A 21,169-nucleotide genomic window follows, 5' to 3' on the forward strand; every position below is an offset into this window, starting at 1 on the left:
GTTGCCTTTAGCCCCATTTTGGGCTCTTGGAGAAACAAGGCCTTCTCTATTTGGGGCCAGTTTGCGGAGCCAGCTCACTCCTCAGCTCAGCAAGCCCCCTTCCCGCCCCTGCTAGACTGAACCACAGGGGCCCAATTTTATTTCTGCTTCATTTTTCCTTTCCTTGGTTATCAAGATTCCTATCAGCTATTTTTTATAACTCCAGATCACTTATTTAGCTCACTCTTGATTTTCTAAAATCTAGATTTTCTTTTTCTTTTATCTGAAACACCTTCTTTAAAAGAACAAAGACCTTAGACTGTAGTATCTGAATTCCAACCCAACACCAGTGTTACCAGAGCCATCACAGCCTGTCTTTTCTCTTCCTTAACGTGGGGTAAAAATCCCTATGTTGACAAGCAATTAGGAAAAGCAAATGAGAACATCAGTGAAATTGCCTGGCACAAGATGTGGTACCTGGTCAGAGATAGTAAATATTAGTCTTCCTTCCCCACCGGCTTCTGGAAGTCTTCACACTTAAAGATTCCTTGTATTCACTTTCATATGAATAGAGAATGGGCCAGGCACAGTGGATCATACCTGTAATCCCAGCATTTTGGGAGGCCAAGGCGAGAGGATCATTTGAACCCAGGAGTTCAAGACCAGCCTGGGCAACATGGAGAAAACCTTGTCTCTACAAAAATAATAATAATAATAATAATAATAAAAATAATAAAAAATTCTCCCAAATGTAGTGTTTATAAATAATAAATTTATAAATAATAAATTAGTGGTACCTGCCTGTAGTCTCAGCTACTGGGGATACTGAGGTGGGAGGATCGCTTGAGGCTAGAAGGTCGAGGCTGCAGTGAGCCATGACTGTACCACTGCGCCCCAGCCTGGGTGACAGAGAAAGACCCTGTTTCCCACCACCCCTCCCCATGAAAAAGAGAGAGAATGAAGGCCAGGCACAGTGACTCACGCCTATCATCTCCACGCTTTGGGAGGCTGAAGTGGGAGGATCACCTGAGCCTAGGAGTTCAAGATCAGCTTGGACAATATAATGAAACCCTGTCTCTACAAAAAGTTTAAAAATGATCAGGGCATCGTGGTGCATGCCTGTAATCTCAGCTACTCGGGAGACTGAGGCCAGAGAATCACTTGAGCCCAGGAGTTCAAGGCTGCCTTGAGCTGTGATCACATCACTGCTCTCAAGCCTTGGTGACAGAGTGAGACCTTGTCTCTTAGAATTCCTACGTTTTTTGGGATTCCCCCATTTTCTCCCATGAAAACATGAATAATATTTAACACGTTTACATCTTAACATTTATAGTCTTCTGATTCTGGGTGACTTTTTATGCCCAAGCCAAAATCCCATTTGGAGAAAGAACATATTTTGTTGTATTTTGTGCTTTCTACAGTCTGGCCCATTGATCAGAAACAATATTGGTGCATACTGACATGGGAAAATGGCTGTGCCATCTGAAGTGAAGCAGAACATGATTGTTCATATAGAGTGTGATGATATGCAGAAAAAAGCGTATATGCATAGCCGACAGTCTTGAAGTTTTAAAAAATGGTAACAGTAATTCTATTTGGAAGAGGAAGAAAAATTTGTTTTAAAGAATTCCCTGGACCCCTCAGAAAAACCTGGAGGCCGTATAATATGGTGGTTAAAAAACTTAGACTGGTAATCAGTCTTGACTTCAAGCTCTGTCGCCGCCCTTACTGAGTGACCTTGAAAAAGTACTTCCCTGGATCTCAGCTTCCTGTTTGGTGAAAAAGAGGACAATAGAGTTGTTATACTAGGGAAGCCAAGGAAAAAACTAAATGACATATGAAGTACTTAGCACAAAACCTGGCATAATAAATATTGGTTCCTAGCTCCTCTTCCTACTCTATCACAACCACAAAATTTCACTGGTTCTTTCCATAGGTATCATGAGTCCAGTGGTGTTTACTGAGTAGAGCACTGGGGAACGTATCTTCAAGGAATTCAAATTTGTGGCTAGTTAGATGGTTAGCCAAAGAACAATGAGCCACAAAGCATGTGTTTCTTGCTTTCTAAGGGACTACAGGATTTGGATATAGGAGGGAGAACTATATAATCTAAAGAAGAAGAGATGAGATAGGACAATATTTTTTTTAAAGAAAGGAAGAAATCGTCTAGTGTGAAATAAAATTTGCCTTATGGGGTCATATGAGTTTGAAAGATTAGCTTGAAGGGCTGTTAGCTCTAATAAGGCTAATTACCCCAGAGGTCCTTGAACTGGACCTAAGGCAGTAGATAAGGTCTTCAGCAGGAGGAGTATCTTAGCCGTAACCACGGGAGATGGGGGAGCTGCAGACAGGGCAGTCATTGCAGGACTGAGAGTGTGGCAGTGAGGAGCTGAACTGGGGAAGGGACCGTGGAAACTAAAAGGTAGCATAATGAGGCAGCCTGGATTTAGAGGTTGAAGCCAAGTAAAATTTAAAAAACAAGACTTCGCTTTCCAGCCTATGTGAAAGGAAGAATGGTGGTACTTGTTGAGGTCTAAAGAGGAAAAAATAAGCCTTTTTTGCTGTAAGTTTTCTGAACCAATTAAAAAGATAGACACTGGAGTCTGGGGTCAAAATAACTTTGTAACTAATAACTAGTATAAAGTTAGACTGGTTTGGTTAAAATGGTTTGGATTTCAGACCAAAATGGAGTTCTCATTCCTCTCCTCTAGCCCCCAAATCAAACCCGTGGAACAGCTGTGGGCTCTCATCTCCCAATCCCAGAGCGGGAGGGTCTTCCTAGTATTGACCGGCTGGAGGACAGGAGCAGAGGGAACAAGCACCACTTACAGACAAATAGGGACCAGAGAAAACTCCAGGGAGGTCATTGTCCCATGTCTCATCTTTCCAGTCTTATTGGGATAGAGGGCATGCAAGACTTATATCCCAACACAATTCCTCTGTGCCTTTTTTGATTACAAAACAAACCTCCTCCAAAACTTAGAGGCTTTGCAGACCAATTTCTGATTCTCTTTCATAGTTCTGTTGGTTGACTAGGCTCAGTTGGGTGGCTCTCCCTTAGGACCTCTCACATGGCCAAAGTCGGATGTGAGTTGGGGCTGGGGTTGTCTGAAGACCTGTCTGGGCTGGAAGTCCAAGATGGCTTTCTCACGTGTTAATGCCGGCTGTCAACTGGGAGTTTAGCTGAGGCAGCAATACATGGCCTCTCCAGGTGGTTTTGACATCCCAGAACATGGCAGCTGGATTCTGAGAGGAAATATTCTAAGAGTGGGTGGTTCAAGGATCCCAGATAGGCATGGTGGCACGTAGCTATAGTCCCAGGTACTCGGAGGCTGAGGTGGGAAGATTGCCTGAGCCCAGGAGCTCAAGGCCAGCCTGAGCAACATAGTGATAGCCCATCTTGAAAGAAAGAAAGGAAGAAAGAAAGAGAAAGCAAGAGAGAGAGAGGAAGGAAGTAAAGGAAGGAAGGGAGGGGAAGGAAAGGGGAAAGAGGAAAGAGGGAACGAGAAAGAGAGAGAAGGGGAGAAAGAGAGAAAGAGAGAAAGGGAGAAATGAATATAGTCTCAGGCAGAATGAGCAAGGCTTCTTAAAACCTAGCCTAAGAAGCCCCAGAACATCATCACTGCCACATTCTGTTGGTCAAGGAAATCTCTAAGGCCAGTCCATGTTTGAAGACAGGGGAATTGGATCCACCTCTTGATGTAAAGAATAACGTGCTTGTACAGGGAGGGAAGGAATTGATGGCAGTCATCCTGGAGACAGACACTCTATCACAGCCTTCCTGTAGAATTGCCCTCCCTGCTGTGCAATCTTGAGAGTGAAACTAATAATCATCTGTCTTTCCAGGACTAAGTAATATAAGTTGATGAGTTAGCTGTTTAGCTAATTAAGAAAGGAAATCTAGTTTGCAGTGTAAAGGCAGATTTACAAAGAAGCTAATTAAACTTGAGTATTGGGGACCTTCGCCCTGATCAGCCCCTGTGAGTTCTGATTGTTGCCGGAAAATGTAGACAGGCTGTTTCCGATGAAGAGGAGAAGCCAGCTTGCAATCAGGAAACATTTATGTAAACATTTCTCAAAGGAAAGGGACCTCAGCTTCCAGGATTCCAGTAATATGTTGTAATTTTTTTCTCATTAATAAACATTCACATTAGTACCTAAATTTGTATTCATAATTACTTTTGTATTCTTAAAGAGAGCCCCCAAAATTACATAAACCTCAGACCTCACAAAACATGTATCCCCCTGCAAAAAGGGAAAATGAGGAGTTCTAAGGATACTTTGTTAGGCTAAAGCATTGATATTAGACAGCTTTCTTGATCCACTCTCCAGTCCTTCTCCAGTCCTGCATATCTGTAATATCTCATACTTCTGTGTTCTCAATTAGCATGGCACACCCTTGGGGGCGATTTGCCCCCCACCACCACCGCCACCACTTTGAATATATTTGGCGATGAAATCACATTAAAATATACAGGTGGCCAGGCATGGTGGCTCACACCTGTAATCCCAGCACTTCGGGAGGCTGAGGCGGGCAGATCATGAGGTCAAGAGATCGAGACCATCCTGGCCAACATGGTGAAACCCTGTCTTTACTAAAAATACAAAAATTATCTGGGCGTGGTGGTGCATGCCTGTAGTCCCAGCTACTCGGGAGGCTGAGGCAGGAGAATCACTTGAACTCAGGAGGCAGAGGTTGCAGTGAGCCGAGATCTCGCCACTGCATTCCAGCCTGGCAACAGAGCGAGACTCCATCTCAAAAAACAAGGAGTATACAGGCTGGGTGTGGCAGCTGCTGCCTGTAATCACAGAACTTTGGGAGGCTGAGGCGGGCAGATCACCTGAGGCCAGGAGTTCAAGACCAGCCTGGCCAACATGGTGAAACCCTGTCTCTACTAAAAATACAAAAATTAGGCACGGTGGTGCATGCCTGTAATCCCAGCTGCTTGGGAGGCTAAGGCATGAGAATCGCTTGAACCCAGGAGGCAGAGGCTGCAGTGAGCTGAGATCATGCCATTGCACTACAGCCTGAGCAACAGAGTAAGACTCTGTCTCAAAAAGAAAAAAAAAAGTATGCAGAAGCTACTTTCTTTGATTCTGGGATATTCTCACCTTACATGGGAGAGACTTCATGATGTGACCTGTCCATCTCCATCTCTAACTCTCAGGTCTGGCTGTAAAAATCAGTTGTGTGCATCTATGTATCATTTACATGGCTTGTTCTCATTTGGCCAATGACTTGAGATTTGCCAACCAGCTATTTGAATAAAACCTGAGATTTACTCTGACACACACCAAAAAACTAACTTAGCAACTCACAATAATTCATGGTCACACAACAGAAACCAACCTGTATGTGTCAAAGATTTCCTGTCATTGGAGATTGTTGCCCTCTGATCCCCTCCTGAAAAATAATAATTTCATTTAGATGTTTCAGTTAAATATGCTATATCTTTTTTATATTTATTGCATTAATGCATATAAGAATGTTTAGAAGTTGGTGTCAAAAATGCAAATCCTGGGCGTGGTGACTCAATGCCTGTAATTCTAGCACTTTGGGAGACCAAGGCAGGAGGTTGGCTTGAGCTCAGGAGTTTGAGGCCAGCATAGGCAACATAGTGAGACCGTATCTCTAAAAACAACACAAAACTTAGCCAGGCATGGTAGTGTGCACCTGTAGTACCAGCTACTTGGGAGGCTGAGGTGGGAGGATCGATCATTTGAGCCTGGGAGGTGAAGGCTGTGGTGAGAAATTGCGCCAGTGCGCTACAGCCTGGGCAACAGAGCAAGACCCTGTCTTTGAAAAAGAAGAAATGCAAATCCCTGGAATCCACTTCCTGAAAATCTGAATCACTAGATCTAGGATGAGTTCTAAACATTTTTACATTTTGGATAATTCTGAAGTAAGTGATCCAAAGACCACTGTTTGAGAAACAGATAATGTCACAGGATCCTTAGTGTGTTGCTTCACTAGCCAGAAACCACTGTGGCTGGTGGCATCTTTGCCCAAGTTTTGCTCGGGCCCACTGGGCCTTTTCTGCCCACTCAGCCTGGCAGGCTGCACTCAGCTTTTGCTACCGGCCCAAGAGCAAGCCAGGCACAGAGCAGTGAGGGGTGTGTGAGTGAGTAAGCAAGTATGGGGTTCAGCCACTACACACATCCAGACATACCACCTGTGGCATCCCAGCCCAGGCACTGGCTCCCTGCCATGGCTGAACCAGGCATACCACTGTGGCTTCCACTGTGGCCGCCAGGAAACATGGTGGTGCCTGAAAGCTTGGAGGCACCAGGAACTGTAGAGCCCCAAAGAGGGGTGTCACAGCCCTGGCTCGGGGGAGCTCCTAAGTCTGGGTTCCCCGAAGGGCCATGGCTCTTTCCTCCTCTCTTCTCTCCTCCTCATTGCCTGCAGTGTGGCAAGAGAGAGGTGTGTTTCAGCCCTGTTTGTGTTACAACTCTTTCAGTCCCACCATTCAGTGGGTCCTGAGTTCTTGTCCCACGTCCAGGAAGAATGAGGTACATGGGCAACTGGAGGGTGAGCAAGGTGAAGAGGTGCTTTATTGAGTGATAGTACAGCGCTCAGGAGACCTGAAGTGGGTAGCTTCTTTCTACAGGCAGGTCATCCTGATGAGTGCAGCCCTCAGTGGAGAGGAGACCCAAAATGGGTAGCTCCTATCTACAGGCAGGTTGTCCCATTGTCTCTGTGAGTCTGGCTGAGTCTGGGATTTTTACAGGCTTCAGAAGGGAGGAAGTGCATGCTGATTGGTTCATGGGTGGCCATGAATGGGCCAGAAAAGCACCGTAAGTTCTCACTCCAGGCCGTGGACTCCACCTGGAACTGACAGCCTGGCTCCCATGCTTCAAATCATCCCTGGCTTGAAGGTGCTGCTTTACTGGGGACCTGCCCCTTTCCCACCCGGAACCTATGTGCTTCCTGCTGCCATCAACATGTCATCCACGACACCCTGGCTGTCTGCATCAAGAGGTGCCTGCAGGCCCACCTTGAGCCACCCTCAGCCCTTCCCCTCGGTCTCCCTCCCCTGCTCGGTGGTGACCAAAGTCCGGAGGTGGCTGAGGTGGCAGGGGACTGGCATGTCAGTGCTGCCCCAAGCCCCCACACACCCAGCCGGGTCACGACAGTGACCAGGCTCAGCGACAACTTTGCTCCACACTGGAGTAGGCACTGGGAACTGAGAAAGGCCAGGCAGCAGGAGCAGACACTTCCAAGGCTGCAGGGGCAGGGGGACTTCCAAGGCACCCAAAAGCATAGGGATGCCTGGGTCTGCAGCCATGGTTGGGTGGCTGCACCTGCACCCAGGAGGACAGGGCTCCTGTCCCACCAACTTGGGAGCTCCCACCTGTTCCCAGCTCCCACCAGCTCCATGGTGGAGCCAGCATCTTTGCAGCGGCTGCTCCAGACAGGCTGCTACTGCCATCAATAAGCTGTTCTTCACTGTGCTGCAGGAACTTGCTTTACAATCCTAAAATGGGTTTGTGATGCATCCATATTGTAGTCCCGGATTGTGTGAAGCAGCACCTTCAAGCCAGGGATGACTCGAAGCATGGAAGCCAGGCTGTCAGTTCCAGGTGGAGTCCACGGCCTGGAGTGAGAGCTTATGGTGCTTTTCTGGCCCACTCATGGCCACCCATGAACCAATCAGCGTACACTTCCTCCCTTCTGAAGCCTGTAAAAACCCCAGACTCACAATGCATGTGGCTCATGCCAGGCTGGTGGGTTAAGGATATGATATACCTCATTCTGCACTTGAACAGCTATGTCCTGGGCTTCTTGCTACCAGAACAACTGCAATCAGCGGGATTGACTTTGTCACACAGCAAATATCCCACAGTTTACCCGTGGTGATTGTATCTCCCCTTCTAAGGCAGCATGCATAATAGCTTGCTCGCTTGCTCTTGAGATCTCTGAAAACCTGCTGTGGCGAAGAGTCCTGTGAAGTAGTGACACTGATTCTTTCAGTCCCAATGGCCAGAAGTAGCAGTCATTTTATTATTTGTCAGGTGACCGTCTTAACCCCTCAACCAGGAATTTTCAAGAATCAAAGGGGGCACTATTAATAATTATGCTGGAAAAACAGGCGCAAACCAAAACTGTTGGAGCAAACAGGGATGTGTGGTCACTCTCTGCCTCACCTGCCTCCTGGGTGGACTTGAGGCAACTCGGTTCATCTTTTCTGCACCCTCATGTTTGCATTCACAGGCTGGGATTTCTTCTGATGCTTATCTTTGCAAATGGGCATTTTTGTGAAGATAGACTTAAAATAATTATTGAGCTATGTTGAAGCCCATTCATTCACTAATTCATTCAATGGTCCTTTGGATTTAGTGGTGAACAAACCATTGGAAACCCAGAGAATTGTTAAGGTGCCAGGCCTTGTGTGTAAAAAATGTAATGTTTATGCAATAGCAGCTACGCATTGGTTATACCTTCAGGCTCTGTGCACAATACTTCATATTTTAGCTGGTTTCGAAAGAAACTTTTTGAGCTATCATACCGTATTTATCCTCCAAAGTCAAATGTTTGGTCTGTAGACTCCAAAAAACAAACTCTCAAGAGTATCTATGGCATATTTCAAGTATAAATTTATACCTGCAGCCAAAACAGCTCCTTTTGCATAGTATGAGCAGCCAACATATTTGTAACACTTCAGTGTCACTGGATTCACTTGCAGCCCAATGTTCTGAAGTCCTGTGGTCAGTCACATCAAGCCTGATGCTGTGATGAGAGTCAGAGGATCTTGGAGCCATGAGCAGCCCCAGTGGCCACCTAGGCCTAACCTCTCATTTCACAGAGACGGGAGATTCGAGAAGTCCAGCCTCACCCTCCCTACTCCCCAGGGGACATACAGTACTGTAGCCAAACTGAGCGAGGTAAAGCTGCCCAAACACGCCAGCCCTTTCTCACATCCCCAGGCTTTGGCCCCTGCAGCTTCCTCTTCGTGTAAGGCATACGATGTCCGGCTCGTCCATCCAAGGAATCGGTACCCCACTTACCTTCGGTATTCCCAGCAGATGGTCTGTAAGCTTTGAAACTGAATGAATAAAGTGACTTTGCCTAATGCAGAGGTGGGTTTCAAACCCAAGTCTTCTGCCACCAAATTCAGTGTTTGTTTCATGACATCAAGTAAAGTAGATAGAATACTACAGAGAATTTGGGTGTAGTCTTGGTGGCCTGCTGGAATGCCAATCTTGAAATGATCTACTTGGTTTATAGGGCTGCAGGAAGTGTGCTAGTGTTTTATTTTCTTCTTGTCATAAGTGTCATATCCAAAGATCGATAGGTTGAGCTGTTGGGTTGGACACATGAAATAGAGGGGATAAGATTTCATCTCTTTATTTCCCACCAACTATTGGCAGCCTTTACCTTGGGAACCACCTTGGCTATTTCTGCCAGGAAACACTATTGAGAGCTCCAGTCACTGCTATTTTAAATGAGACTTTGGGCATTGAATCCCAGTTCCCCTGAGCCCACTCTTAATCCTTTCCTTCTACCAACTAGATGATATTCAGATGTGGTTGCCCTGAGATCAGTGCCATAAAAGAATTAAAATTGGCAGTTCCCTTCCACATTATTTGATCTTAATTACAGCTTTGTGAGAGAAGTAGAGCAGTTGTTATAATCCTTTTTCTTGTGTTTTTCGGTTTTTAAAAAATGATTTCAGAGATAGGAAAATTGAGCGCTAGGCCAGGTGCAGTGGTGTGTACATGTAATTCCAGCACTTTGGGCGGCCAAGGTGGGCAGATCTCTTGAGCTCAGGAGTTTGAGATCAGCCTGAGAAACATGATGAAACTCGTCTCTACAAAAAGTAAAAAAGTATAGGTAGTGTGCGCCTATAGTCCCAGCTACTTGGGAGGCTGAGATGGGAGGGTTGCTTGAGTGTGGGAGGTTGAGGCTGCAGCGAGCCAGAATTGTGCCACAGCACGCCAGCCTGGGCGACACAGCAAGACCTTGTCTCAAAAAAAAAAAAAAAAAAAAAAAAAAAAAAAAAAAAATGGTTCTTCTCAAGTCACAAAGCTTGTTAGAAGCAGAGACCTGAAGCAAGGCTTCTGATAACAAGGGCAAGCCTCTTTCTCTTCCACAAAGCCAGTCCTGAGCTGCAGGAGCTCATTGTCCTACATTGAGTACTTAAAAGGGAAAAACCAGTTTGGAGAATCTGCTGAACTGATCAAGACATAAAAGCTGTGAGGGCATCCTAGAGAAGTGGCGGAGATTTGGCAAATGGAAGAATTGATGGATTCTTTTTAAAAGTAGCTTTAAGAAGCCAGAGTCAGCTTGTAGTGGTATGAGCCCTCCTAACATGCCACCGAAATATCATCAGTAATAAGGCAAAGATGGGAGCAAGTATTACACAAACGCTGAAACAGCAGCCTGCAGCCGAGCACTAAGCAGAGGTGCTGTATTAAAGAGTTGCTTGTCACAGGCTCCTGTGCAAAATAAGTGCCCAGTGTTGACATTAAGGACATCTCTAAGTGCTCTGAAGCTGAGGGCTGTGTGAGAGCAGTCAGCACTTGGCTCATTCAGAGCACATTAGTCAAGGTTCTTGTTTGCCCCCAGACTTATTCCTGCTCCTCCACACTGAATGTTTATCGGCAGCTCCACTGAAAACAAAGGAAGAAAAGGAAAGGGTTTGCCACTTCTGTTATGTATCAGCACATTACATTTTTTTGACGATTTGGAAGTGTCTCAGTTAACAAACTAAATCTGTTGGATCACCGTGAAATGAGGGGGTCTTCTGAAAGTACCTTGTAAGTTTAATTTGTTTCTTTCTCTCTCCTTCCCCTGTTTATGCTTTGCCTCAACAAGTATGTCCTGAAGACCTACTGTGGTTTACACTGTAGAAGATGCTGCTAGACCCACAGAGAAAATACAAATTGGGATTTCTGGGCCTTCAGAAGTTGAATTTTTTTGTTTGTTTGTTTTGTTTTTTTTTTTTGAGACGGAGTCTCGCTCTGTCACCCAGGCTGGAGTGCAGTGGCGCGATCTCAGCTCACTGCAAGCTCTGCCTCCCGGGTTCACGCCATTCTCCTGCCTCAGCCTCTCCAAGTAGCTGGGACTACAGGCGCCCGCCACCACGCCCGGCTAATTTTTTTGTATTTTTAGTAGAGACGGGGTTTCACCGTGGTCTTGATCTCCTGACCTCGTGATCCACCCGCCTCGGCCTCCCAAAGTGCTGGGATTACAAGCGTGAGCCACCGCGCCCGGCCTCAGAAGTTGAATTTTGGTGGGACAATAAGATGACTAACCCCCTGGGTGTTCATTGTAAGCTGGACAGGGGTAAATACCCAATAAGGAAATGCTTTCTTCGGTTGTGAATTGAGTGCTAGGCACAGTGCTCTGTTCTGGGCACAGAAACAGATAGGATAAGAGGGACCTTACCCCTAAAGGAGTTTATCGTCTGTTACAGATTTTCAAGGTGAGATTACCCCCACCACTTTCATCAGAATACCCTGGGGTCCTTGTTGAAGTATGCAGCTCAGATCTGTACAATCAGACTCTTAAAGGTAGGATCTTTGAATCTTAACTTGGTTAAGGTAGCACTCCGAGTGATTCTAAACACATTTAGGTTTGAGAATATCTAATCTTTTAGAAGAGACAGAAAAGTGGGCCCTGAAAGGCTGATAACAAAGATGCCAGCGGTGTTTCAGGGCTAGTGTGTTGTCAGTTGCCTGTCTCCTTTGTTGTGATCAGATCATAAGGAAAGCTTCAGAAGCCTCTTGAGGGGATGAGACACATTCACTTTTTGTTCTTCACCTGGTTGCTCTCGCAAAAGCAATAGTATTCTGCCATATTCCAGGTTCAGATTCTGCTGAGATGGGATCAGCCTTGAGAGTCTTCCAGGGTAGATCAGATGCTATGTATCACTCTCTGTACCTAAAGGACAAGGCACAGAGCTTCATCTCTGTGGCACAATCAGTTTCAGTGATTATTCATTCAGTGAACCAGGTGTTAAGTTGGGCATTGAAGATACAAAGAGGAATAAAACAGTCCCAACCCTCGTGGTGTTTACAGTCTAGTGTCAGGACAGGGCCATAAATCGATGATTACAGTTTCACACAAAACTGATAGACAAAGGTTTACCCACAGTGAAGCATATAGGTAAATGGTATATTAGTGGGTGTGAAAGGATTGTGCCTGCAGAGGACCAGGGAAAAAGATGACTTCTTTTTGGTCCTCCTTAGGATTGCTTTGGCAGGAGAGAGTGGCACCCGCCTTTCTCAGCACCCCCTTCCTCACCACCCCCTTCCTCACCACCAGTCTAACACTGAGTAACAGGATTCCAAAGGAAGGTTGGGGAGGTGCAAGAAGGGACCCATGGGAAGTTGACTCACTCAGATGGTACCTTCCCAGAGAGGCCCACCGTGACCTCATCTTCTAAAATGACTCTATTGTTCTCCTTACCATGCTGGATTTTTCTTCAGAGCATCTGTCATCTTCTGACATTGTAATTTATTTTGGTGTCTATCTCGTCTACTAGTTTAGAAGTTGTGAGAGGCTTTGTCAGTTTTGTCCACTGTGACCCCAGTGCCTGGAAAACGAGTTGGCACACAGCAAGTATGCAATAAAAGTGTACTGAAGGCAGCAGAAAGGCAGGTCCACACAGGTCCCATTTTTCAGCTGCTCAGATTATATTGCTCTGAAAATCTGCAAGAATCTCAAGGATTCGTGTGGCTTTTCTCTCCCTTTCTTGGCAGATGGGAACCCGGGAAGGAGCCATTAGAAGGTCTGACCATGTTCCCCAGTCCCACTTCAAAGGCGTTTCTGTAGCACACCTGTCCCCTCCAGGGCTGCAAAGACTCTTCCAGATGTCTGAGTCCTGGGGAGCTTCAGAGCCCATTAGTTTGATGTGAGGCTTCCAGGAACATTAAGAAGCTATTTAAGGAATTGAACAGGGGAACTTTGAGGATGTGAGTATGGTCCGATTGAGTAAGGCCAACAACAGCTTCAGGGAGGGAAGGTCAGGACTCCGGAGCCCAGTGGAATCCTTTGAAGCCTTTGCTGCTGGGGAGGATGAGCACACAGTGGGATGACTTGCACGGCAGTCCAATTCTTCTGAAAACATTTTTGCAAAATGTTCTGCATCACAGGTTAATGTATAAGACACGAGTTGTAAGTGGAAATTTAGCAAAGATTTTTGGAAATTGGCTAAAGGGCAGGAAACAGAGGGTGTTTGTAAAAACCTCAAAAGATGTTAATTGGGGAGTGCTTCACAGACCAGAGTTGTGATCAGCTTTTTATTATTTCCATGCAAATTACATGAAGAATGGTCTTGAGAAGGATTTTCATGTTGGCTAATTAAACTACATTAGGGAGCCGAGCATAGAAATGGAAACAGTAGAATTAGGGAAAGATTACATTTATTGATGGAATTGAAGAGTAGCATTTTATAATGTGTGTATGTATTGACCCACACCCATTCTGTTGGCCAGATTTCCATTTGAGTGTGGACAAGACAACTTCAGCTTGAATAACACAACCTGTCACATTTCTTGGGTCAGCAGGAAGCACTTTAAAGAGGGTTTGGCACCCTACTCATAAGGCAGACTCTGAAATTAAATGGATGTTATCTACAGACCTGAGCCCTCTCTTTTAGAAGAAGCGGCAAGGCAAATGGAATCTCCTGTTTAACTACAAGCATAAGATTCGGACATCCACATCTCACCACCTCTTATGACTCAACATTGTCTATCATAAGGAGTTCAAATTATCCCAAAAATTTATTGTAGGTATAACCCAATAAGAAGCTAGGAATCGGCCAGGCGCGGTGGCTCATGCCTGTAATCCCAGTAATTTGGGAGGCCGAGGTGGGTGGATCACCTGAGGTCGGGAGTTCAAGACCAGCCTGACCAGCATGGAGAAACCCCGTCTCTACTAAAAATACAAAATTAGCCGGGCATGGTGGCACATGCCTGTAATCCCAGCTACTAGGGAGGCTGAAGCAGGAGAATCGCTTGAACCTGGGAGGCAGAGGTTGCAGTGAGCCAAGATCGTGCCATTGCACTCCAGCCTGAGCAACAAGAGCAAAACTCCATCTCAAAAAAAAAAAAAAAAAAGCTAGGAATCAATCCCCTAAACACTATTTTTTTTTTTAAGACTGGGTCTCACTGTCACCCAGGCTGGAGTGTAATGGCACAGTCATGGCTCAACACAGCCTCAAACTTCTGGGTTCAAGCAATTCTCCTGCCTCAGCCTCCCAAGTAGCCGGGACCACAGGCACACACCACCATGCCCAGGGTCTCACTGTTTTCTTTAATTTTTGTAGAGATAGAGTGTCACCATGTTGCCCAGGCTGGTCACGAACTCCTGGCCTCAAGTGATCCCCCTGCCTTGGCCTCCTATTAGCAGTGTCTCTCAAGAAAAGTTATTGTATACTGAAATAAAAAACACAGTGAACCAGTACTTGAAGCTAGGAGCCCAGGAGTGACATTTACAGTCTGTCAATAACCCACTCTAAGGAACAGTCTCCACAGTCATCATAAAGTCCACTGAGCCGTGGATTCCCTTGTGTGTAAATCTGGCCCAGTAGGAATCCTCTCTGGCCTTGCTACTCAGGGCCCGGCCTGTGAACCTGCAGCATTGGCATCACTTGGGAGGAAGTTGAACCACGGCTCTCAAGCCCACCCAGAACTGAATTGTAATCTGGACTTCAGCAGGATCCCTAGCTGACTTCTGTGCACGTTAATATCTGAGAAGCTCTGCTCTAACACACCGAAGAACCATAGAAAATAAAGCATAGGAGGGTTGCTTGTTTCTGATAGAGTGAAAATTGGACCACATTCGTCGGTGACCTGAGGACAGAATTCTGACATTTGGGACTTTCTGGTCTGCTGGAAACTGAAGCTTTCCTGTTTTCTTTAATTTGGCTTAAAAGGCTGAGTGCTTTCTCTGGAACATAAGTTTAGCCTTAAGTGAGCATGCCTTTTGGAAAGAAGATGTTAAACGTCAGTGCAGTATACTCCTGAGTGTTCCTCCCTTGAGTGCAGCTCATGTGCTGGGCCATTAGCTAATTGTTACCTTCTTGTTCACAGGCCACAAAGGCCTGGCGCCTGGTGGCTGCTTTTCATTTGAGCTCGTTCACCCAGGGCCCTGTGGGTAGACATTTGGTTGTGTTCTGCTGCTGGGAATAGACTGTCAGCCCACAGGACCAGCCCCACGCCAGGGCATCACTAGCCTGGACAAACTTTTCTAAAACATAGGAGGCTTGGCTTTCAAAGACCTAAACAGGTTTAGTCTCTAGGCTGAGGTGATATGGTTGTCTCTAGATCTGAGGTAGCATAACAATGGCTGTGCCATAGGACACGTGCCCTGACCTATCGCTTTCACTCAGACTTGCGTTTAGAAAATACAGGAATGGGCTGGGCCTGGTGGCTCATGCCTGTAACCCCAGCACTTTGGGAGGCTGAGGCGGGCAGATCACTTGAAGCCAGGGGTTCCAGACCAGCTGAGACCCAGCTGGTAAAACCCCGTCTCTACTAAAAATACAAAAATTAGCTGGGTGTAGTGGCATGTACCTGTAATCCCAGCTACTTGGGAGGCTGAGGCAGGAGAATCGCTTGAACCCTGGAGGCGAAGGTTGCGGTGAGCTGAGATCACGCCACTGCACTCCAGCCTGGGCAACACAGTGAGAGACTCCATCTCAATTAAAAAAAAAAGAAAGAAAGAAGAAAATAGAGTAATAAGGGAGGCCGAAGGAGATTGATTAAATTGACTTGCTTTTGTTCTCAGTTCATGAGATGGTATAGGCAGGGATTGATTCTGCCAAATTAGGAGGGAAGAGCAGTGAAACCCCAAACCCCTCCCCACACCTCCCTATCCCTCCCCACCCACATTGAAGTAAGATGGACATAGAACTGTGGCCTAGCCCAAGTGAGGCTTGATTTTTATTCTTACTAGTTTGGCCTAGGCTGCCTCATTCTCTTTCAAGAGCTTAGGTGGGTGTTGAAATATGCAAGTCATGTAAGGTACTAGACATGAGGAAAGACTTAAGTCCGTCAAGACAAAGACATACTTTGGAGGTTCAGAGGGAGCATGTATCTTCTGTGAGCCTCAGTTGAGGCTCCTGAAACATGAAGGTAGTGTCAGAGCCCCATCCTTATGTGAGAGAAGTTGGCTGCTTGGGCCTCAGAGCAGGTAATGCAAGAAAGGTTTCAAGTGAGTGCATTAAATAGAATGTCTCCTTACTCCTAGACAAATACATGTAGAGCAGCTACTAAGAATCCTGAATTGGTTTTCTCTCCCCCACAGACTGAGACCTCCTCTGAAGCAGAAAAATCAGATATTTAACTTTGCATTTATAGCACTTCGCACAGGGTAGACCCTTAATAAATGTTTGCTGAATGAATACGCAAAGACAGCAAACAAGCTCACTGCTGATCTTCTAGCTAGCATAAAATCCACTTGTAAATCATCATTCTGACTATACCTCAGGTATTACATTTTCAATTAATTTCTTCTGTGTCAATTACTAAGCCCATCTCTTAGGCTCATTCACAAATGTGTATTAGGCCCCATGTGTCTATAAAGCAAGTCTCCAAGGGAGACTATCCCTGGCCACAAAGCTTGCTGTATAATCAAGTATCCTACAATGCATATCTGCAAACCTCTAGTCTGGGCAGGAAAAGGGAAGGGGGATCAGAAGTCAATTTGTTAGGGAGAATAATATGCTTCCAATTTCTTAAGCGGTAGTATTCCTGTTTTTTTTTTTTCAGGTAAGAATCTATGATCTTTCAAAATATGATCATGGATCAGATGATGTGCTGATCTTGGCCACTGATGGACTCTGGGACGTTTTATCAAATGAAGAAGTAGCAGAAGCAATCACTCAGTTTCTTCCTAACTGTGATCCAGATGATCCTCACAGGTTTGTGCATTTCTACAATTGTAGAGTTGTTCCTCAAGCATTCTTCCATGACATGCTTGAAATAAATAATAATCATGCAATTTTCATAATTCATGACTCAGAGGCTGATATGGATGGTACAGTAACCAAACTGCAGAAGGGATTACCTTTCTTGTAAGAGGTACTTTCAAGCCAGGCATGGCGGCTCATGCCTATAATCCCAGCACTTTGGGAGGCCAAGGCGGGTGAATCACGAAGTCAGGAGTTCTAGACCAGCCTGGCCAACATGGTGAAACCCTGTCTCTACCAAAAATACAAAAATTAGCCGGGCATGGTGGTGGGCACCTGTAATCCCAGTTACTCAGGAGGCTGAGGCAGGAGAATTGCTTGAACCCAGGAGGTAGAGGTCGCAGTGAGCTGAGACCACACCACTGCACTCTAGCCTGGGCGACAGAGCAACCCTCTGTCACAAAACCAAAAAAAGAGGTACTTTCTCTGCCAAATAAAAATCCCCCTTAAGTTGAACGTAGATACAAGTGGTTAAGAATTTGAGTGTTTAGGCATTTCAGCAGCATACCTTTCTCACATTTTTACTTCCTCTATCCTCTGAAGTAGAAATAATCCCATTTTTTATCCTGTTGATGAGAGTGATGACAAATGCACCCCAGCACTGATAGTCATCTGTTGGAGAATTGTTTCTTTTGAGAAATATTTGGTAAGAAGAGAAAGATCCAAGTTAAGTATTTCTTACAGTCTAGCAGCAGCGTAAATAACGTAAACATCCTTAGAAGACTCTCAGAAATAAACAGAAACTACCTCTTGAGAAAGGCAGCTTTAACTAGAACACAAGTCACCATGAGTAAAAGCCAGCAGGAATAACAGAGACATCAGAAATGGACCTGTAAATACTTCTTTATTGGATTTAGCAGTCAAAAATATAAATATTTTTAGCTGGGCATATTGACACACGCCTGTAGTCTCAGCTACTTGGGAGGCTAAGGCATGAGAATCGCTTGAACCCGGGAGGCAGAGGTTGCAGTGAGCCAAGATCGTGCCACTGCACTCCAGCCTGGGTGACAGAGCAAGACTCGGTCTCAAAACACAAACAAAAGAAAGCCAACAAAAATATAAATATTTTAACATGCTTCAGAAATTTTTTTTTTAGCCAAGCATGGTGCCTCACACCTGTAATCCCAACACTTTGGGAGATAACGCAGGAGGATCACTTGAGCCACAGGAGTTTAAGACAAGCCTGGGAAACATGGTGAAATCTCATCTTTACAAAAATTAGCTGAGCATGGTGGTGCATGCCTGTAGTTCCAACTACTCAGGAGGCTGAGGTGGGATTGCTTGAGCCCAGGAGGCAGTGGTTGCAGTGAGCCGAGATCGATCGCACCACTGTACTCCAGGCTGGAGTGCAGTGGTGCAATCTTGGCTCACTGCAAGCTCCGCCCCCCGGGTTTGCGCCATTCTCCTGCCTCAGCCTCCCGAGTAGCTGGGACTACAGGCGCCCACCACCACGCCCGGCAAAGTTTTTGTATTTTTAGTAGAGATGGAGTTTCACCGTGTTAGCCAGGATGGTCTCAATCTCCTGACCTCGTGATCTGCCCGCCTCGGCCTCCCAAAGTGCTGGGATTACAAGCATGAGCCACCGTGCCCGGCAAAACAAAAAAATGTAAAGCATTTAAAATATGAGTCTTAAAAGAGACTAAAAAAATGACTAAACAATTTTTAAGAAAATGGAATTCTAGAGATGATAAGTTTAAAAATAGGAATTAAAAATTCACTGAATTAAACAGATTAGAGCTAGTTGAAGAGAACACTGGTGAACTAGAAAATTGATCTAATAAATAATCCAGGAGATGGCTTAGACAAAGAGGAAAGACAATGTGAAATGAGATTAAGAGACTAAAAAGTAAGTGTAAATGTAAAAGTAAATGTAAATGAGATAAGAGACTAAAAAGTAAATGAAAATGTAATACGTGAGGTATAGTCAGAATGATGATTTACAAGTGGATTTTATGCTAGCTAGAAGATCAGCAGTGAGCTTGTTTGCTGTCTTTGCATATTCATTCAGCAAACATTTATTAAGGGTCTACCTTGTGCGAAGTGCTATAAATGCAAAGTTAAATATCTGATTTTTCTGCTTCAGAGGAGGTCTCAGTCTGTGGGGGAGAGAAAACCAATTCAGGATTGGTTAAAAAGATGGCCTAAGGTGCTCCAAAAGAATTCCAAAAGGATAAACTATAGAAGATGGGAAGAAGTTCCAGAATTTTTTGACAATACTCAACCTAAGATTCAGAAAGCCTGACAGATCTCTGGAAGGAGAAATAAAATAGTGAAACTGAAGAACAGCTGAGTGCTGTGGCTCATCCCTGTAATCCCAGCACTTTGGGAGGTGGAGGCGGGCAGATCACCTAAGGTCAGGAGTTCAAGACCAGCCTAGCCAACATGGCAAAACTCCCATCTCTACTAAAAATACAAAAATTAGCCAGGCATGGTGGTGCATATGTGTAATTCCAGCTACTCAAGAGGCTGAGGCATGAGAATTGCTTGAACCCGGGAGGCAGAAGTTGCAGTGAGTTGAGATCACGCCACTACTCTCCAGCCTGGGTTAAAGAGTGAGACTCTGTCCCAAAAAAAAAAAAAAAAAAGAGAAAGAAACTGAAGAACTTTAACCCCTTTGCCTTCCAAAAATATATTAAAAGCAGCCAGGAAAAAAAAAAAAGACATTCAGACTGACAGCCAACTTTCAAAAGTCAACGGTGCCAATGGTGGGATTATATCTTCAGCTGGCTAAGAAAAAAATAACTGTCAATCTAGAAAGTTTAGATGTAGCAAAACTGTCAATAACAAGGATGAAGTAAACAAATTTTCAGGCAAAACATAAACTGATACATATTACTGCCAACTAACCTCTTCTGAAGAAATGTCTACAGGGTGTGCTCAGGTAAGAAGAGGAAATGATCCCACAGGAAATACCTGAGAAGTAAAATGGATTATTAAGCTAAGGTATTAGTAAACATGTGGTCATATTTAAATATACATTGACTATATAAAACAGTAATAAGAATGTCTAATGTGTGGGTTAAAAATGATAGAACTAAAATATTGCATAAAAATAGCATACAAATTTTCAAGGGAGGGGTGTTAGCTCACATACTATGCTTCTTTTGAGAAGTTAATGGTGTTTAACTTTAGGCTTTAAGTAAACAAGTTTAAATAGCTAAGAAAACTGTTAAAATAATAGAAAGGGTAACTTCTAAACTAGTAAAGGAGAGGAAACTCACATGGAATAAAAACCAAACTTCTAAACAACTTACAAATCAAAGGAAAAAATTAGAAATGAAAATTAGAAAGTACCTGGGCCTGAATAATAATACATATCAAAACTGTAAAGGCTGAAATTTTAGCCTTTTTTTCTAATTTAATAAACTAAGCATAGATGAAGACTCCATTCACCTCTGACCTGCCAGAAATGACTATTATCCCTCTATGCCATGAGCTAACTTTATCCAAAGCGTCCCCCTGTTTCACAGGGAACCTCTGACCACAAGATCCTGCTTTCTGAAAATAGAGAAGAAAAGGAAGAGACCCTTAACCACAGAGAAAGGTATTTCTCAGAGTGAGGCCCTCAGGGCTGACTTGTGTTACTTGGCTAGTTCGGTCTATATTCTTTGCATAAATGTACACAAAATAAGTTTTGTTTTTGAGATGGAGTTTTGCTCTTGTTGCCCAGGCTGGAGTGCAATGGCGTGAATCTCGGCTCACCACAACCTCCGCCTCCCAGGTTCAAGCAATTCTCCTGCCTCAGCCTCCCTAGTAGCTGGGATTACAGGCATGTGCCACCACGCCCGACTAATTTTGTATTTTTAGTAGAGACGGGGTTTCTCCATGTTGGTCAGGCTGGTCTCGAACTCCCGACCTCAGGTGATCCACCCACCTCAGCCTCCCAAAGTACTGGGATTACAGGCATGAGCCACTGCTCCCGGCAAGAATTCTTACAACTTAAAGGCTCTAAGGAGCCAAAGGAGTGAAGTTGCCTACCTAAATTGAGCCATAGAATCAGTACAATTATAACCAAAATACCAATGGTGTTTTTATGGAGCCCAGCAGTTCCACTCTTAGGTCTGTACCCTGGAGTGGTGGTTCTGAAAAGCACGGTCCTTTGAGCTACATGGCATCAGCAGCACCTGGGAACTTGTTAGAAGTGCAAATTTTGGCTGGCATGGTGGGTCATGCCTGTAATCCTAACACTTTGCGAGGCTGAAGCAGGAGGATCACCTGAACCTGGGAGTTCAAGACCAGCCTGGGCAACATAGTGAGACCCTGTCTCT

At 44.9% G+C, this 21,169-nt stretch overlaps 1 protein-coding gene across 3 annotated transcripts in view; it reads left to right on the top strand.

Moving 5' to 3' along the window:
• The window catches only part of PPM1H (protein phosphatase, Mg2+/Mn2+ dependent 1H), a 290,772-nt gene that overhangs the window by 249,662 nt on the left and 19,941 nt on the right, over positions 1-21,169 (top strand). For 2 of the 3 annotated variants that reach the window (XM_032173171.2, XM_032173172.2), the window contains exon 9: positions 16,702-16,853. In XM_032173171.2, coding sequence (XP_032029062.1) covers positions 16,702-16,853 — 152 coding nt within the window. Of the gene's footprint in view, positions 1-11,399; positions 11,497-16,701; positions 16,854-21,169 lie in introns of those variants that run through there. The other variant, XM_058426862.1, reaches the window with a different exon arrangement.

The sequence above is a fragment of the Hylobates moloch genome, unplaced genomic scaffold (assembly GCF_009828535.3).
Source record: "Hylobates moloch isolate HMO894 unplaced genomic scaffold, HMol_V3 SCAFFOLD_13, whole genome shotgun sequence".
In the NCBI taxonomy this organism is placed as follows: Eukaryota; Metazoa; Chordata; class Mammalia; order Primates; family Hylobatidae; genus Hylobates; species Hylobates moloch.